The sequence below is a fragment of the Taeniopygia guttata genome, chromosome 3 (genome assembly GCF_048771995.1).
Source record: "Taeniopygia guttata chromosome 3, bTaeGut7.mat, whole genome shotgun sequence".
Taxonomy (NCBI): Eukaryota; Metazoa; Chordata; class Aves; order Passeriformes; family Estrildidae; genus Taeniopygia; species Taeniopygia guttata.
In genome coordinates, this window is record NC_133027.1 from 103,847,315 (window position 1) to 103,867,500 (window position 20,186).

Genomic DNA, 20,186 nt, shown 5'->3' on the forward strand with positions numbered 1-20,186 from the left:
ACACGCGTTTCACCCCCGCGGGCAGGGCAGGGCTGGCCCCAGAGGGTGGGTTTGCTGCCCGGGCCGGCTCCCAAACTTTTGGCACGGAGGGCAGCCCCCTCAGCACAGCCTGCTGTCCGCACCCAGGCGTGGGGCTCGGCGCCGCGGCTCCCCTCTAGTGAGACGGATCCTCACCGTGGCAGCGGGACTGGCGGAGCAGCTGCCCGCCTCGGCGGCGGCACCAGCAGCGGGGCGAGCGGGGGGCGAGGTGCGGACCGGCCCCTCGCCGCCGGCACAGAGTGGCAGCGCCAAGTTTTGGTGCGCCTGCCCTTGCCCCATCGGGGCTCTCCCCTCCACTCGGGATCCCTCTCCGCCCGAGGGGCGGGCGCGGGCGGACGGGCCCGGCGAGGCAGCGCCGTCCTTACCTGCCGCCGAGCGCCCTGCAGCGCTCCGCTGCCGCCCGGCAGGACTTTATTCCCTCTCCCTGGTGTATCCCCCGCTATCCGCAATCCTGAGGCTGTTTCCCCTCGTTCAGTCTCGCCTCCCGGCCGGCAACAGCCGGGCAAATCTCCGCAGCAGCAGGGGCAGGGGTGCGGGCGCTCCCTGTCCCGCGCTGCGGGAAAGCCGCAGTCAGGCGGGACAGAGCGCGCCCGACAGGTTTCAGTCCGGATCGCAGTCCAGACCTGCTGCGATCCACTATTGTGGCTTTTTTTATCTCCCATTTTTTTCCCCCCCAATCTTTCCACTAGAGCCGGCGGGGAGCAGGATGGGATAGGGTTAAGTTGAGCTAAACTTGGGTCGTGCTGCGCAGGGGGCCGGGGCCGCCCGCACCGAAGACCCGTGTCTCAGTACCACCGGTTGCTCCACGCGCCGCAACCTGATGCTCGATTTCGTGTTTATTTCCTGCCTCCCACGTGGAAAATGCCCGCGCGGCTGCTGCTGACAGCCCCGCGACGCCCGGCGGAGCCGCTGCCACTGAGCGGCGGCGGGGGACGCGGTGCCGCGGGCTGGGCGGCCGCGGGCCCGTTTCTCCTAAAGTTTGTGACCCGCGTGAGGCGACAGCGCCCGCAGACGCGGGTGTGCTCCACCGTCCGATGCTTTACGCGTGAAACAGGCGCACCCTGGGGCCCCGACACTGCTCTGCGGAAGCCTTCTCGCGTGGAAAACTTTACCGCATGGGGCATCGCAGAGCAGCCCCCGCCCACGCGGGGGGTGACTCTCCTAAAGTTTGTCACCCACCCCTCCCCACGCGGGGCGGCTGTCGTCCGCCCCTTGCCGGTGCGCGGCAGAGGTGAGCGGAGCGCCCCGTCGGGCCGCTTCTGCCGGCGCTCCCGCCCCGCGTCCGTCCGTCCGTCCGTCCGTCCATCCGTCCCCGCCGCAGGTGCGTGGCCGCCGCCACCTTCCCGCGGGGACGGGGCGGGGCGACCCTCGCCCCCCCGCGCTCCCCTCGCCTCTCTCCCCGCTCCTGCCAAGTTCTCCCCGTCCCCCCCGTCCGTCCCAAGGAGCCTCCCGATTGGGCGCCGGGCCGGGCCCACGTCACTCCGAGTGTGACGTTTAGTCTTCCTGTTTCCTTCAGCTGTGTCTTAAAGTAAATCTTGTGGCGGTGCGGAGCGCTGCTCGGCTCGGCCAGCCCAGCCCAGCCCAGCCCAGCCCAGCCCTGCCCCGCGCCGCTCCCGCCGCCCCCGCTCCGCTCCGCGCCCGCCGCTCCGCTCCGCTCCGCTCCGCTCGGCGCCCGCAGCCCCGCGGCCGCTGCCCGCCCGCGCTCCCGCCCGCGCCCGCGATTATCATATTCATCAGCGGCGGGGCTGCGCGCGCGTGTCCGCGAGTGCGTGTGTGCGTGTGCGGGGCGCGCGTGTGTGTGTGTGTGCGTGTGTGTGTGCATGTGCGTGTGCGTGTCGCCCTTTCTCTCCTTCCACCGGCAAAAAAAAAAAAAAAGCCAGGCTCAGTTTCGTCGCCTTTGCACCGAGTAAGTACCGGCTCCCCCTCCGCGCCCCCTCCGTCCCTCCCCGCTTTCTCGGCCTTTTCAGGTCTTTCGGGTTTAATTTTTTTTTTTTTTTTTTACCCCTAAATTCGCACTTGCTTGGGCTGCTCTAAACGGTCCGGGGGGAGGGGGGCGGTGATGAAATCCCCAGCAAAATATTGATCACCGTTATCAAACCTGTGCTTCTTTTTCCAGGGGGCAAAATTGCAGTGACTTTATTAGCTGAGTAGTTTTAATTCCCCGGTAGATAAAGCGGTAAGGATTTGTGAGCGGTAAGGAGCCCGATGGAGCGCTCACCGTAGCCTGCCCAGGGCTGAAGAGTAAGTGACCTGCTCGTTGTTAGGTGATCCTCCCCCCCTTCCCCTTCGCTCTCTCGCTGCCACCTTTTGTGGACCGCTCTTTATTTTATTCCGTGGGTTGGAGGGCAGTTTTGCGGGGACGGAAAGCGCAGCGAGTATTTGGCTTCTTCTTCTTGTTCCGAGCTTCTTTCTCCCCCCGTCCCCGCCGAAGTTCCCCATCCCCGCTTTAAACTCCTGCTCCGCTCCTCCGAGCCTCCTCTTTGTCCTGTTTATTATAGCTGCCTTGCTTTTTGTCTCTTCCAATTTGCCTGTCATTTGCATGTCGCTACTTCTCCTTTTTAACCCAAGCCGGGAAGGACAGGGACTTTTTATTCTTACTCTTCTTACCCTTGCAATTACTTTTTAATTTCCAAGCGTGGGACGAGCTGCGAATCGTGTAAACGTATAGAAAATGGGATTTGAGTGGTAGGTAGCGAGCACATGAGAAGAGATCAAATGCAAGTCGCGGGATAAGAGCCTTGATCTGGGAAAAGATTAGGATTATTGGTACTTTCTATTTGTTTGGTTGTTGTTTGTTGATATTTTTTTTTTCCTCCGGGGGGGATTTAATTCTTTCTTAGCCGTTGATGGAGATCTTTCTTGGCTTTTTCGATTTTCTGTTTAGCGGCTGAGTGACCCGGCTCACTTTGCCATGTGTTTGCACGGAGTTAAAGCGCAGGAGGGAGCGGTGCTGGGGGGGCGTGGGGCCTGCGCGGATGGGGCGCGCAGGGCAGCGCTGGGGAAGGGGGGGCGCGGCCCGGGCTGGGGGGCGCCGAGATCGCGTGGCCCGAGAGGAGCGGGCGGCCCGACCGGCTCCCGGGCCACAGCTCCGCGGCACCGGGGACGGAGCGGAGCCGCCCCGGGGCCCGCGGCTCTTTGCGGAGAGGGAGAAAGTTGCGCGGACCGCCGCGGTGGCTGCGCGGCGTCTGGCGGGGCCGGGGCAGGTGCGCGCCGGGCGGGCCGGCTGCGGAGGGGATGCGGAGGGGGATGCGGGGGGTCCCGGTGCCGGGAGAGCCGGGGCGGAGGGGTCAGCAGCGGGAAGCGGCGCGGGAGCAGCGCCCGCGGGCCGTGCGGGGGGCGCGGGAGGCGCGGCCGAGGCGGGACGGAGCTCCCCGAGGGGCCAGCGCCGTGTCCGTGTGGTTGTGCCCCGGCCGCGGAAGAGCAGGTACGCGGGATATTAACTTAATGTCTTTGGCAAAGTAGGGGATTTCAGTCAGGGCTGACGAGGGACACGGCTGCAAGGCTAGATGTGCCCTTGAATGTCGGGCAAAAGTTGCCACGACGAGCTTTGGAAAGCCGCTAGTTTCCCACAGGTCCCGAGCGCTCAGCAGACCCCGTGGTGTTTCTGGCTGTATGGCGAGTGTCACCCCAAAGCCATCATCCGGGTCTGGGGCCGGGTGGGGAGCACGTGGAATGCGTCCACGCATCTGTGGCCATAGCTTGGTGGCAGAAGGTGCTGTGTTGCTCAGAGCAGGGCACAGAAACATGTTTGTGTCACCGTGAGGTGTAAAAGCTCAGATTATTTGTCATCTCCATTGCCTGCAGAGGTTTGGCAATACGCAGGATGAATTATACGGAGGCAGTTTCCTTAGCTGTAGATTTGCATGCGGTACATATCCTTTATGTCTTCTTCTCACAATTTTTCTCTGAGTTGCCATCAATCACTTTAAGTTTACGACCACTGCAGCTCATTTTGTATTTATTTTATCTGCTTTTCGTCCAGAGCTTACCTTTAGCAGCAATAGCACATTCTGTGAAATGTTTGTTAATACTCAAGGGTAGCTAGAGCATCAACATGTCAGGAGTTGAACTGTGATAAAAAGTACAATGTATATACTTTTCACTAACAGCTCCCTATTAAATTATTCTATAAAGTGTCCTGTGTTCGCTGAATGGCACTGTCGGTATATACAGTGAACTTCCCTGCCAGCTGAACTCTGAGGCCTCTCAGTTTATATAACTTATCTCTTTTATGATTGCTTGATAAATTGAGATGTTCATAAGAGTGAACACATTTTCAAATTGAAAAGTTTAATTTGATTCAGGGCAGAATTGTAAATACTGCAATTTGTAGTCTCTAAATAGTGATTTATTCTGACTCAAAGTGCAGCCTAACTGCTAAATTGAGTAATTTAAGAATTGTGATGTAATGACATCGCATAGTATGGAAAAATAGTATATTGGAAAACTTGGGCTGAATTCAGAGTAGGAGTCTTGAGAACCTTTCAGTATTGTCTCTACACAGAGGCCATGTGAGTTATTTTCTTCGTGATCAGTGAAATAACGAGGACCAAACTGGCTTGAGAGGAGGAAAATATTTTCAGTTTTCTACTTTGAGCAGCTTGATTTCTTTTTCTCATTCAAAAGATCTGTTTCCTCAAGCAGTGCCGAGCACGGCTACGTGATGGAGGGCCCTGCATCTCCCCAGTTTAAAGGCCTGAACTAAGGAGATGCCGAATCCCTCCTGTTACTGAGCTCTGTAGCTGATGGGAATTGCGGATGTTTGGCATTCATAGGAATTGCTGAATACCTTGCTCTTTTGGGTCCTGGGTATCACCAGGTTCATAAAACAACGGTTGCTTTTTCCTTTAAGGCTAAAGAGTAAGCAGCATAAATTTGAAGTAAATCAGGCACTGATTTTTGCTGCTGCTTCTTCTTATGGAGAAATCCTAGTAAACTAGTTTTCTACTGCCCAAATAGTTCCTCATCCTTTCTGCCTTGTTTCAAATTCCTTGATAGATATCTCAGCTAAGGGAGTTGGACAATATTTTCTCCCAAAGAAGAGAAAACACAAGAAAACTTGTGTTAGAACTGTACAAAAAGCTAGTACTTTCTTCCAAGAAAACTTCTGTCGGAGCTGTGCAAAAAGGTAGCACTTTCTCATTAGTGGCTGATGTGATTTTAGCACTGAACAGATATGGTGAACAGATGTCATCTGTTCTTCGAATTTTAGCTGTGGTTTTGTGCATGAAATGCTGTTGACTAGAATAATTTTCATCCTGTGCTTCCTGGCTGATTCTGGCAAAGTCATACCCTGTGTAGTGCTTTAGAGTGTAAGATCTAAATATTTCTATTAGCAGAAGCATGTTACATTTCTTGCATGGTATTGGCATAATGGGCTGATATGTAGCAGGCAGACTCTGGACCAAAGAAAGTAGTCGGCTTGTGAAAAGATGGGAACAATTTCAGCTGTATAAACTGGTATCTCCTTGAATTTATCCAAGCATATCCATCAAGTTTAGCACTCTTGTGCTGTGTATTTAATGACTGTTTATGTTAGGCTAGAGTTCTTCAAAGGGGCTGATGAGACTGAGTTTGAATTTACATCTCCTTTGCATCTTGTAGGTTTTTTAATTAATCTAGGAGAAAATGATCAGCATCTTTCTAGATCAAGATGAGTTAACCAAATTACAAAAATTGATTTAATAGTGAGTATGGTTAAATACCTGACATCATACTCATTTTGACAGACCATTCTAGCCAAAGGTTTGGTAACTAACTCTTGGAGACTTAGAAATTAATCTGTTTCCATTTTAAATGTCAATGCGTATCAAATGGATACGAAATAAACCCATGTCTGTAGCTGCTGTGCTGTTATGAGGTTATTCATAGCTACATTGTAATCATATCTCCTGAAACAAAAGATTTGAAAGTAAATTTGTAAATAAAATACTACTGCTGTGTTTATGGATGGACATAGAAAGTGCTGAGGCCCTTGGTATGATTTTTAATTCCATCGGTATGGAAAACGTTTGGTTTCTGAAGAAACCTCGTTGTGCGAGTTGAGGCTTGAGATGTGGCCGGCGAATTTAACATAAACTACATTTGTCATGCCAGGAGTATCAAAAGCGACACGTAAACCAAATTTAACCTTCACAAATTTAAAACTCTGTAATTTGGAAAGAAATGGTGCTTCTGGAGATTTCTACATAGATCTTGACAACCAAAGACTATCTTGCCAGCTGTTTTTCTGGAGAGCTGTACAGAGACTTTAGATGTCTTTAGAATATAGTTTTGAGACAACGTGCAGCCAAAGTACTGGTGGCTGTGTAAAGGACACATGCTTACTAATTATTTCTCCCCCTCCCCAATATTTCAGTTCTTATTTATTCAGTTCTAATCTAATCAGTCTTGGATTCTGCCTGTTGTGGCTGGGATTTTGCATCCCGCTCTATGTGCCATTCCACTCCCCTTGAGGTGCAAATTGGTTTTGGTCCCCCGAGAATGAAATATTAACTGGCCATTCAATACCCATTCTGTTTTGTCAGGCTAAAGTAGAACTATTTCTCATATTTAAGCTGAAAGGCACGTAAGCCTTAAAGCTGGCAGCCTGGCTGGCTCAGGATAACACCAGGGCAAATGGGAGATGTTGCTTAATACCCAGGTTAAGTGTACAATAACTCCGATGCTTTCAGCTTCCATCGAGGGAAGGAGGGGACATCGCTTGGAGCACCTCCTGCCACATGTTTGCGGTGGCAGAAATGGGCTGTGGAGCAGCGGCTGGTGCGGGGCTTGGGGAGGGAAATGGACACTGGGGAGGAAGGATGCATGGCAATGACCTTCCAACCTGGCGCAGGACAGCCTATTTCCTGAGCTGCTGACTCAAGGGTACAGCAAGCCCTCCCCATGTGTGTCCTTGGCTGGGATTGGGCAAGAGAGAGGGGAACAGTGGTCAGGCACCTCGAATTTTCTGGGAAAAGTGCAAAACTTGTAACCTGACATGAGGTTTCTGGTGTGAGTCTGGGAACGTACTGCTGGCTCTTAATCAAGCATAGCTTGACTGCAGAAAAGGAAGGAAGAGCGTGAAGGTTTTCGGTGTTGGTGGGTTTTGTTTGTGGTTTGTTTTTTTTTCCTATTGGCAAGTACAATCTTTATGGTGGATGCCTTCAGAATATCTTAGGTGAAATAAGCAGGAGCTCTTTCAGTTGTCTTTCAATTAGTTTAGATCGATTTCAAATGAACACCACTGGACTGAAAGGTCAAACTCGGCCCTGGCTTATTCTGTGCCAGTGCCTTGGCCAGTTCTTTACAAAAACAACCCTTCTGATAGTCCTCAGGTTTTTGGGGTTTTTTTTGGTGATATTCTAATTCTTCCCCCCGAAAAACTCCATTTGCATCAAATGGGAGAAAGCGGGAGACAAGAGACAGTCTTTTACATGCTGCCTGACTCTACCCCTCCCACATAGCAGGATTTTGGTATCCCTGGACTCCAGGGGTGTTGCTTGCGGGATAGGATGCTTCTTGGTGTGCAGTTGACAGAATTGGGCCCCTGGAACAGAAATCCTTGTTATTTTATTATTTTCATCACAAGGTAACCAAACTTAACTTGCTTAATGCACTTTTTGATAAGAAAAGACCTCTGAAGACAGTGACCTGATAACAAGTCTAGGTGTTTGGGTTTTGCATGTAAATTAATGATTTTTTTTTTTTTTGGTTTTAATATATTTTTTATCATTCTTTGCTCTCCTGTGTGCAAGGAACCACTAATGTAAACAAACATCTAGTCTCTTGCATAGCTCTCTCTGACACTAAATCCATGAAAACTCTTTTAATACATCCAGAATACATGAGCAAAGACTGCAAAATAAACATAATGTTTCTAAGTATTAAAAGCTTTTTTTTTTCATCCTGGTTGCATACTAAGCATTGACTACTGTCTTGATTTTACAGATTATTTCATGCTGAAATTATGCCTATTTGCATGGATAGTCATTCTTTAAAACTAGCCACAGATGCAGTCCTAGGGAGCACGTAGATGTTTTTACAGGTGAACCGAAAGAGATGGGAGCAATTCCAAAAAGTCTGCATGCTGCCTTTGGCAATATACCCTGTTATTGTGAAGACTGTGCTCTGTTAAGCAAATGTAAAGTTTAATATTAGATAAGCGTTGCATGAAAAATATTTTAATTTTTTTCAGTGTTAAATTTTAAGAAACAGGAAACAGTGTCTAATGCTTTATGTGCAATTTGAGTTTAGCATCACTAGTTAATAAGTCACAAATTATGTCAAGAGCCTTTTGCAAAATGCAAGGAAGTGTGTTATCTTTTTATGCTGTGTTCCTGGGAAACAATAAGAGTTCATATAAAGAGAAGGTATCTTCCTTTCTCACGCAGCTGATTGATGTTATTTCTTTAATCTTTCCATATTTTTTCTCATCTTTTCTGCATGTCACAGGAAATAAGATTCTGTATTCAAAATGCTCCATGTAAGAAGGGCTTCACTGGGCATTTGAGATATTGTTCTTGGACATTTTTCTGAAGCACAGAGATGTGACACTGAACATGCCTCATTTCTGCTATGCAAAACATTTAACATAATATATTTTAGTGTATGAAATACAGAATCTTCAGCCTTTGGTAGCAGGGCTTGCTTTGAGAAAAGGGAAGGAATGTATGGGGAATTCAAAACACTGTTGTGGCTCAACAGTGGTACGTATAAGCCTGTGCTAACGAACTACATTTTGGCCTTTATTTGATCACGTCTCTGTAAATAGTATAATACTGATCATAAAATATTTTAATGCATTTTCACTTTGCTGAATAAATGTTTCCCTAATGATTCAAGAGAGGGTTTTTTTCCCCCAGTGGAAACCTGAATGCATCTATGATTTCTTTGCCTTTCACATACACATATACCATCCTACCTATAATTATTTGAAAGTTGTTTTTATAACCTTTAAAGGTTTATTTATCAATTTTGCCTCTCTAAAAAGCAAAACTACAACTGCATTTTTTACATTGCAATTGAATTTTTTTAATCCAAATTTTATACAATTTCTTGTTTTAACAATAAATCTTAAATAAGGAATACTTTCATCTTCTTTTGTAACATGTATCTCAATGCCCTAAATTTAATCAATTGGTTGTCAGAGGCTGTGTTCTTCTAATCTACTCTTTCTTCTGAAGATAAACAGTATCATTTTAGGCATTTGTGCAAGAGAATCATATTACTGGTGCTTAAGCAGTTTTTGCTTTTTTAAATCTTAATCCATCTTAAACCAGTGGAGCAGAAATATTTAAAAATGTTTCATTTCAAGCAGAGTGCATAATAAATTGCAATAATTGTAATGTGCCATAAATCCCAGAGCCTATGCATTTTGCATTTTATTCAGGATTGAGGTCAGGAAATTTGGAGAAATTTAAAGAAAATGATTCATCAGTCCTTTTGTTCTGTTGGCCAGGGTCCCAGGATTCTTGAGCTGAGCCCAGCTGACAAGCTTTTGAAGATGGCACAATAACAGTCCAGTGATGCCTGACCATGACAGCACAGCCCTCTTAAGCAGGCAAACCAAGAGAAGAAGAGTTGACATTGGAGTGAAAAGGACGGTAGGGACAGCATCTGCATTTTTTGCAAAGGCAAGAGCAACGTTTTTTAGTGCCATGAATCCCCAAGGTTCAGAGCAGGATGTTGAGTATTCAGTAGTGCAGCATGCAGATGGGGAAAAGTCAAATGTACTCCGCAAGCTGCTGAAGAGGGCGAACTCATATGAAGATGCCATGATGCCTTTTCCAGGAGCAACCATAATTTCCCAGCTGTTGAAAAATAACATGAACAAAAATGGTGGCACAGAGCCCAGTTTCCAAGCCAGCGGTCTCTCTAGTACAGGCTCAGAAGTACATCAGGAGGATGTATGCAGCAACTCTTCAAGAGACAGCCCCCAAGAGTGTCTTTCCCCTTTTGGCAGGCCAACTATGAGCCAGTTTGATGTGGATCGGTTATGCGACGAGCACCTGAGAGCTAAACGCGCCCGGGTTGAGAATATAATTCGAGGTATGAGCCATTCCCCTAGCGTGGCATTAAGGGGCAATGAAAATGAAAGAGAAATAGCTCCGCAGTCCGTCAGTCCCCGAGAAAGTTACAGAGAAAACAAACGCAAGCAAAAGCTGCCGCAACAGCAGCAGCAGAGTTTCCAGCAGCTGGTTTCAGCGAGGAAAGAGCAGAAGCGAGAGGAGCGCAGACAGCTGAAGCAGCAGCTGGAGGACATGCAGAAGCAGCTGCGCCAGCTGCAGGAGAAGTTCTACCAGATCTACGACAGCACCGACTCTGAAAATGATGAAGATGGCAACCTGTCTGAAGACAGCATGCGCTCCGAAACCATGGACGCGAGAGCCGGTGACTCTGTCGGCAGGTCGGACAATGAGATGTGCGAGCTGGACCCGGGGCAGTTCATCGACCGAGCGCGGGCCCTCATCCGGGAGCAGGAGGTAGCGGAGAACAAGCCAAAAAGAGAAGGTCCTAAGGAGAAAGAGCAAGGGCCAAATGCCTTCCACCCCGAAGGCAAACACTTGGCTGAGACCCTGAAGCAGGAGCTGAACACTGCCATGTCACAAGTTGTGGACACAGTGGTCAAAGTTTTCTCATCCAAGCCCTCCCGCCAGCTTCCTCAGGTCTTCCCGCCCCTCCAGATCCCACAAGCAAGGTTCGCCGTCAACGGGGAGAACCACAACTTTCACACAGCCAACCAGCGCCTGCAGTGCTTTGGGGACGTCATCATTCCCAACCCCCTTGACACCTTCGGCAGCGTCCCCATGCCTGGCGCCACCGACCAAACCGAGGCGCTGCCCCTCGTCGTCCGCAAAAACTCCTCTGACCAATCCGCCTCGGCCCCGCCGGCTGGTGGCCACCACGCCTCCCTACACCAGTCCCCGCTCTCAGCCACCGCTGGCTTCTCCACCTCCTCCTTCCGCCACCCGTTCCCACTGCCCCTCATGGCCTATCCCTTCCAGAGCCCCCTGGGTGCCCCATCAGCCTCCTTCCCAGGGAAAGAGCGCGCCTCCCCCGAATCCCTCGACCTGACCCGGGAGACCACCAGCCTGAGGACCAAGATGTCGTCGCATCATATGAACCACCACCCCTGCTCGCCGGCCCACCCCCCCAGCGCTGCCGAGGGCCTCTCCTTGTCCCTCATTAAGTCCGAGTGTGGCGACCTGCAAGACATGTCCGAAATCTCACCCTACTCGGGAAGTGCAATATCCTTTTCAAAAGATGAGTGATAATCAGCCGTGGCTGGTGGGAGAGGACGAGGGGCCATGCTGGTGCCAGGGGGCTGCAGGAGTGGGGTGCTCACAGGGTGCTGGGGGGCATCTTGGCGAGGCCAAATAAAACATGTGGTGTTGACTGAAAGCACTCTTTCAGCAGTGGTGTTCACCTAAAAAAGCCACTGACCCTCCCCCAGCCTTTAGTTTGCCTCATGGGGTCAGGAAGGCAGCCAAACCCATGACCTGAGTGCCAGTGGGTTTCCCTGGGCTGGCAGACCTTTCCTCGGGCAGGGAGGTGACCGAGGGGGCATTACCCTCAGCCAAAAACTGTTCCAGCTACAGCCAGGCCACCTCTTCTCCCTCCCCTGCCAGACCAGTGCACAATCCCTGTTAATGGTATCGTGGCTGGGGCTCGCAGAGAGCCACGGTCTGGTTGTCCGTGAGAGTTCAGCTCTCAAGAGTATAAGAGAAAAGAACCACAAAAGACACAGGTACTGATATATGCAGGCTGCATCAAGTTCTTTCCCCCACCCAGAGGTCTGTTCCTCAGCCCTTGTGCAGCTGCCTGCTATGCATGATTAACCTCTGTTCAGCCATACACAGAAATCTTTTGTCCTAACATACACAAAGCAAATTATTTTGGAAAGCCAGAGAGAACAATTAAATATAAAACTTCAGCTGTATTAAATTTACAGGACACTTCCCCTGCTTAAAAAATAAAAAAAAAAAAAAAAAAAAAGATAATAAAATCTCTCATTTTAGCTCAATAGCAGGCTTTAGTTAGGGTGACAAATCCATCTCTGCCTTTATTTAGGCATATCCAGACATAGTAATAGTCTTTTTTTTTTTTACTCCTGGAAACTAGTACTAGGGGGGTTTTGGGTTGTTTTTTCTTTTTTTCTCTTTTAGTAGTAATGCTTCCCAGTCCTTCCATGTTTTCCCATAATGTGCTTTTTGGTCAAAAGATTTTGCTTCCAGGTACAGTTATATTGAAAGCCAATAAAATACAGTGTCTATCCCATGCTAAAATTGAGGATTTTTCATGAAGAGTAGATGAATAATTTTTCCCAGCTCCAAGACCCCAGCAGAAGGCAACAGTGCAAGCACCGAGCCTTAGATGCATCTAATTTCACTCCCAAGATTATGAAAGTGATTGCAACAGAATAGCTCTGCCCTTCTCTGGATCACAGTAGCAATGGTGAGGAACTCTCCCCTTTGGAGAGGTTTGGTGTGGAGACAGGTACTTGAGGCTGTGCTTCTTCACTGGGTATCTTCTACGTGATTGATAACTCTGATGGTTTTAGAATAATTCAAGCACATTTTCTATAGACTTGTTAAATCCTCAGGAGGGTGCAATCAGGGCTCTCGACCTGCTGATTACCTGGATTTCCTACCCCTCCCATGGCAGTGGGCACCACTGGGGCAAGGCAGGCGCTGCCCGTCCAAAGCCCATTACCACCATTCTTTGATCCACCTTGGGTCTAGTCTGGGTCCAGTGCTGTCTAACCTGTGTGAATAGTTCCATTTCTATAGGGGAAAACATTTTATGTTGGAAAACACCTTCTTCAGGTGCTTTTGAGAACCAGCTGGTAGTGGATGTGCTGTTTGAGGTACCTCTTCCCCAGAAAATGATCTTGTTGAGCATTGGTAACAGGGAAATCTTCTCTTCACTGCCTACATTGTAAGGCAAAAGAGAGGAGGCAGTCTAGAAGCAGCATCACTCAGAGGTGGCACCAATTACCTGGGGAGCTCCAAACCAAAGATCTCTCCTACATATTGAAATGCAAGCAGTCCTGAGGTCAACAGGACAGGCAGCTGAGGGCAAGACTCAGGCTAGGACAATTAATTTCTACTAAACAGTACAGTGGCATACTAATTGTTTTTTGTATTAAAGTAGTTCTCCCATCCTGGGAGAGCAGTGAGGAGGGGAGAAACATGCCAAGAGTGGGAACTAGAAGTAGTTCTAGGGCTGCACTTGATCCTTGCCGCCTGTGGAGCATTTCTCTCCTATTTCTCCTCATTTTTGCTGCTCATTCTTACTGGTGCTTGCTAATGGAGCTTGTTGCTTCTGCTGAAACAGGGGTGCAAGAGTCCCCTGTTGCTCCAAGGGATAGCCAGGAGAAATGCCTGGTGCTACAGGGATTCCTTTTCTTTTTAACTGCCCTGCTTCTTTCCCTGCCATCAGGAAAGCACTCTAACTTTCCCACCTAGGCAATAGTGCAGACTGCAGTTTGTTCTGGGTTTAGATACAGACCAGATTTATTAAATAACGCTTCTATATGTGTACCCTGGTATACAACTCAGCAGTAGGAATGGATGTTTTTTTCCTAGCAGCAGCTTATGTGTCCAGGTAGCTTACAGTTTTCCAGGGAAAGGCGTGGTGTGGAGGTTGGTTTGTTTCTGGTCGATGCTGTCATGACACTTTTATTTTACATGGTTGAATGTGCATGTATAGGGAATATACTTCTGGAAAGAAACAGATCTTTCTTTCCTGCAGAAAGTAACATCTGTTTTCCTGGACAATGAAACCAGGATGATAACATAAAACTAGCAGATACAGCCAAGTTCAGGTTTTAGTAGTAAGTAAACACTAAAATAGCCTGGGTTTTGTTTTCTTGGATTTTTTTTTTTTTTTAACCAATGGCTGTAAAATGTATCTGATCATTCTTTGCTGAATTGCAGAAGGAAATGGTTAATGTTTGTGTATGTTGCTAAACAAGATAAGATGCACCTGCAGTTAGAATTCCCATCTTGGTCATGAATGCAGTCTGTATCTTTGCAAACTAATCTGTTTAATCAAATATTAAGTTTTATTCAAATTCAAAAAGAAACAGACAGTGAATTGTTTTTCTGCGTGATCTTTCTTTGTCATGCATCCTCTTTGCATTTCAAGAAAAATAGCCTTGTTCAGTCGCAAAACATTTGCATAGATCAAAATTGAAGCACAACAGCAGTTTGTGTGCTGCTAAGACATCTGTAAAGGTGAAGAAGTTTAGCATGTTCTCCCTGGCAGGAAGGCTTAGAAACATTAGTGCAACTTTCTACAATTTTATTTATTTTTAAACAGAATTCCAATCCAACTGGAATAAGTTTCAAAGTCCCAATATGTGAAAGCTATAATTAGTGAATTACAACATTTTGAAATGAGGAGTTATTACATCTGACTAGAATTAAACTAATTAAACTTAAAAAAAAAAAAAAAAAAGGGGAGATTGTATAGCAAGCTGGATAACTCTGTGCTGTTGATAAAACCTGGGTGATGAACAAATGCTTTGCAGCCAGCCAGCCTTTCTTTGGAGGGATTTGAAGATGCTCTGAGATGCAGTTATTTGGAGCTTTGCTGATTAAAAGTACCTGAGGTGTAACTTAAGGAGCAGCTTGGCTTTGCTGCTGCAGATTTTTTTAACCTGTTACGGCCTATTCTTACCACTTTTCCTTCAGCTCCATGCATGCGTGGGCTAGAAAAGCCTGTTAGAGCGTTTGTGGGGGCTCAGGCTGAGAACAACAGGAGTGAAAGATCATCTCTGCTGAAAAATATTTTTGCAAAAGAGGAGCATTACCTGGGAGGAGGATTGAAGTACAAATGAATCAAATGCTGTTCAGTGCCACTCCTGTGCTTCTCCTGTTAAAACATACGAGAGCATGTCTATGTTTTGTCCACATGTTTTGTTCCCGGTCTTTCACTTCCTATTTCTTAGAGCTTTGCCATTTTTCTGCTGCTGCTGTTTTAGGTGAGGCAACGTTGTACTGTGTAAACCCACAACGCTGAGACTCTCAGGTTGTTTGAACACTGCTTTAGGTTCAGCTGCAGTACACTGTTCCTCTGATCTTTTATGCTCCTGAGCAGATGTCTTTCATTAATTTATGGATTTATCATCTTTTCTTTCTCTCCTTTTTTTTTCCTTTCCTTTTTTTTTTTTTTTTTTTACACCTGGCAGCTGGCTCAAGTTTCAGCAGTTATTGTCTATTTTGCATTACCCATAGAATTGAATGTCATCTGTCTTCACAAAGCTATAGCTAAGAGAATTGAGGCAAGCCACACGAGCTGCTGGGACAGAGCTTGTTTGCGTTCCATTCGGCACCCCTCCTCCCTTTACCTCCTTAATATTTATTTGTGCTCGTTTTCTTTCCTGGCCTTGAATGGGGCTTAGCTCGTGTTCGGTACAGCTGTATGTTTACTGAATCTATTTCATCATGAGTCATTGTGCGTGTGTAAGTATCCTGGAAACAGCTAGTGCTTTCTTGGAAGAACAGTTGCTTTTCAGCCCAAGCACTTAAAAAGGAAATTAAGCAATTGGTCAGTTCAGTTTTTGTTGGTTTTTTTTTTTTTTCTGAAATAGCAATGGGTTATCTAATTCTTAGCTCTTAAGTCTGTCATTAACTATTTTTTGCTAGATTATTACAGATCATATCTTTTATCACAGTAAAGCATTAACCTTAGGATCAAGATATACAGATTTGTTGCATATTTGATATTACTTTAAGGCTGCCAAGTGCTTAAGAACAAATATAATTTTAATAAAAAATGGATTTCTGGGAATTTGAGTCTCAGAGCATCTTTTAATACATGCTTCATTCAATATCAATATCCTCTGGCATTAGAGCAGAAAATATTTAAAAATCCTAAATGTAGAAGGAATCCAAATGCTTAGACAACTGTCTAACATGTTTAAATACAGCAAATGTGAGACGGGTTTTTTTGAAGTTTAAGTCCATCCTTGAGCTTGCATTGAAAGAGAATATACACCAAACCTGATGTTAACATGTTGTCGGCGTCAGAGGAATTGTAAATTAAGGAGACTCAGGATTACTTTTTTTCTCTCCTACTGGAGTTCCCCCTTGGACCCCCACTTTCCTGAAAGGATCACATAACAAAATGGATTTCTGGCATAGAAGTTTTGATTTGTCTAAAACTCTTATCACTGAGCAATAGGTGACAGCTTGCTACTATTATTTCACTTACGTATTTTGACAGATGGCACTGCAGAGTGTAATGCTCTTTTAGACTTCTCTATCAGTCTAATGGAGGTAACTGGAGGTTCTTTCAACTCTTCTCTTGGCACAAGAAGTATGTCAGTCATAAATTATCTTCTTTGTAATCATTAAGCATCTAAAACAAAATGCAAGTTCAGCTGAGCCGTTTTCCACGTACTTCCAGATAATAAGAGGTTTTTAAACTAATATTGTCAATGCTTTTTTTTTTTTTTTTTTCAAATGCTACATTTTTCTTATCTCAAAATGAACTTTGTAACTGAAATAAAGGGAGAGGGTTTCAGCAGATTTCAGGAATTATTGAAAAAGAGTATTGAAAATTTTGCTGAAAAAGACAAGCTAATCATCAGCAGCCTGCTGATAAAAATGAGTCTGAGTTTCCCATCTCGAGGCCTGGGGTGGGACGTTCTGTGCTGACGGGCTCCTGGCTGTAAGGCAGAAGAGGCACCTTGGCTGTAGTGCATCTGCCAACGTGGTTGACCTTCCCCTGCCATAAGGTGTGAACTGAGCGAAATTTTCAACAACTGTGTTTAGGAGAAACAGTCCTTAGAGAAGCTTCTGGGAAGAACCCTTAATTGACCTTGTGGGGGCCACATTGATTTTCTCCACGTGCATCTTCATTCCTGATAAATTATAAAGCCATTAATTTGCTGAGGAAATGGCAGGGCCAGCCTGCGGCACAGATGTGACCAGAGCCATCCGAGCACACAGTTCACAAAAGAGAGCCAAGAAGCTGGGAGAAAAATCAGCAAGCCAAGATTGTTATGGTTAGCTTCACATTCCCTTGGGAACTCTTTTAGTTGCTTCTGTTTACAGATCTAAAAGGTAATGATGTTTCCAGGATAAATAGGCTGCCTTATAGGGTAAGTGGCCATTTATTGATCTGGTAGCCCTCATGTATTGATTGGTTAGCCCCAAATACAGCTCCGTTCTCCAAGGAGTTAACTGTGTAAATCAGGAGGCGACAAGTTTGAGGCAGAGGGATTCAGCAGCCAAGGGGCTCTGCCTGCTACAAATTTCACTTTGATTTGCAGGCGAGCCACTGGAGCAAAGCAGCAGCAGGACTAGAGAAATCTACCCAAGATGTTAAAATTTATCTATATGAATGGAGCAGGTGAAATGTGCTACCTGTGTAAAACTGCTCGAAGTCATAAAGTGCCTCTGATTGTCTTACATGCATTGGTTTTATTGTGTGCAAGCAGCACAACACTGAGAGGAAAAGAAACTTTAGCTGGCGTTGCAAAGGAGAAGGAGAAAAAAGCTCCCGATAAGTTTTCTGCGGCACATGCTTCCTGCATTTGTTTCCGTAGCAACAAGTGAATGTACATATGGTACACAATCTGTAAACTTGCAGGGTCCCAGAGACCCGGCACCTAAACTGATAGGAAACACAGAGTTAAAGTTACATGGCCTGTCATCCCATGTTTGCCTGTTTTACAGAAAATTACAGCACAGCAGTTCAGATGTTAATACTTTCTCCTGTAGTCTGGGGGACCGTATTTAACGGGGCACTTTGCTAACTCTGTATGTTCAGAAACAGCTTTCTCAAGAAAAGAATTTTCCTTTACTAATTCAATCCTACATGCAGGAAGGCTTGTCACCGAATCACTTGAAAAAGGCCAAGCTCATGTTCTTTTACACCCGGTACCCAAGTTCCAATATGCTGAAAACCTACTTCTCAGATGTAAAGGTAAGAAAATCTCTTTCCCCTCCTTCTTTCTCCTTACTGCATGCTGTATTTTCTCACAAAATGGTATTGTTTTATCATGTTAGAGATTCCTAATATTTTGGGTACATAAAAGTTACATCCTGACCTTATTCACTTGTTCTTCCTGTTGAGGTGTACCCTGCTTGTGCCTAGATAAGGAACGGGAATGTTTCTAAATCTAAAAAAAAAATTGAAATTTTAAAGCAAAGTAAGGGTAATTATTATAGTAAATGAAAGAGTCTTCATTATATATCCTATTAAAAAAGGAGATTTTTGTGGTGGTAGAAATGTACTTCCAAGAACATTTTGGAGCAGTTTTCAAGTGCTCCCTCATTGTTTCATTTCGGTTGGTTTCCTCATATTTGTGCTTACATAAGCAGAGTGTAGAATCCCTTTCTTTCTGTCAAAAAGAAACAGTACATTGAAATTCTCCATGCAGAAGCTGCTTAAAAACAAAAGTGATGATTGTCTCTTATTTACAACTTAATTTGTTGTTGATGCAGAGTACACTGAGCATAAGGAGGATGAATAAAGTGACAGATTCAGGCCACATTATTCAAATGAGGATATGAAAGCTGTCGACATACAGCTGCATCCTCCCTCATTCTACAGAATATTAGGACCTCCTGATTTTTTTTTCTAAAAGTAATTGTTCCTTCACATCAACTTGATTTTGTGTTAATCATCTAAGTTTTTTTTTTAAAAACCCATAGATTGTGTTTTAATGATTATAATGGTATGCATGGTGTCATTATCTAAGTAACTTTATAAACATTACATTAGCTTAAATTAGTTTGTTACATATCGTTCCCCCCCCCCCCCCCAGCATGTCTCCCCCCAAACAAATTACAGAAATCCTTCTTTTAATCACTTTTGGGTTATGGTATTTTAGTCTTAGTGGGAGATTATCCCACAGGTTGTGAACTTGGCCCAGTTTCTGCTGATCAGTTTTCTTTGGTCAAGTTTCTTGGCAGTTTTTCCCTTTATTTTTTTTATTTAATGTTGCTTGCACATCTCAATGCAGTTCTGCCCCTCACAGCCGTGTCCTTGGAGGTTCCTCTATTCAATGCCATGTGCTGAGCGGATGGTGACAACATTTATAAAAAGGAGGGGGGGAAGCAATACAGGCACTTCCTAGGCTAAATGGCTGGTCAAGAATCATTAAACACACACAAAAAAAGCTGCAAATGGCACAGCGGGCCAAGTGGAGGGTTTGCTCTCAGAGTGGATCCACCTGGAATGGAAAAATCAGAGGGAGTGTTTCAGGCAACACTGCTCCGATGAGGTGCCACGGGCAGATGTAGAGCTGGCAGTGCTGCCCAGGAGGGTCTGCTTTGGGGCTACCCTGTGACTTTGCCCCTGCAAGTTCACACAACCAGGTGTGCTGAAGTGGGGATATTTTTTTGCTGGCGTTTCTGCTTTATTTCCACTTTTTAAGAAGATACACACTTGTGTGTTTGTGTGCACATGGTGACTTTGTCTTCTGACAAAGGTGTGTAAAATACAGAAATTTACTTTAGTTCCACCTAACATTAGGTGGATAATATATAAAATGGATAACATATAAAGCAGCAGGAGAAACCCAAAAAGGCTCTACAAACCACCAGTGTGGGATGAAGTCATTTGTCCAAAAGCGGTTGCAGCTACTTCCCTGGGGGCACGTGACAGCGACACATGGTCAGCAGCACCAGAGAATCAGGGATGTAAATATTAGAAGCACTAATCTTTTCTTGAGCTTTTCCATATCTTTAAATGCTTCAAAGTGCTTAGCATGTGTTTGCAGTTTCTAGAGCCAAAGGATGCTCCCCCTTTAGCCCACGTGCAGTCCCATTAGCTTCACCCCTCCTTCTTACGGAAGCGAGAGGACATAATTTTGCTTAAATGGAGCCAGAACGTCCTTGTGGTTTAAGCAGGTGTCCCCTACCAGTGCCGATGGGGACAACTGCTTGCCACTGGAATGCTCTCATCCATGAGCTGAGAACACATATGTAAATAGGTACCCTAATGAGACATTTCCATGTGCTGCGCTGGCCAAATGTTTGGTTCTGGAGATTGTGGCTATATTAATAAAGATGTATGCGTAACGTGTAATACTTGAAGCAATCGTATTTAATTTCATTACTAATTGCCCTTAAAAATGAAAAGAAACTGTATTAGCACAGTGATTTATTTCAGAAATTTAAATAGGAGAATAAAGCTTGGGAACAATT

The 20,186-nt window shown here is 46.0% G+C and overlaps 1 protein-coding gene across 4 annotated transcripts in view; it reads left to right on the forward strand.

Moving 5' to 3' along the window:
• Positions 1–1,589: 1,589 nt before the first annotated feature.
• The window catches only part of PROX1 (prospero homeobox 1), a 49,668-nt gene continuing 31,071 nt past the window's right edge, over positions 1,590–20,186 (forward strand). Inside the window, exons 1-4 of one of the 4 annotated variants that reach the window (XM_030269110.4) lie at positions 1,590–1,945; positions 2,156–2,280; positions 9,479–11,267; positions 17,851–17,958. In XM_030269110.4, the coding sequence (XP_030124970.1) occupies positions 9,546–11,267; positions 17,851–17,958 (1,830 nt within the window). In that variant the 5' untranslated portion in view covers positions 1,590–1,945; positions 2,156–2,280; positions 9,479–9,545. The remainder of the gene's footprint in view (positions 1,946–2,155; positions 2,281–9,478; positions 11,268–17,850; positions 17,959–20,186) is intronic. The other 3 variants (XM_072927551.1, XM_030269112.4, XM_030269111.4) reach the window with 3 other exon arrangements.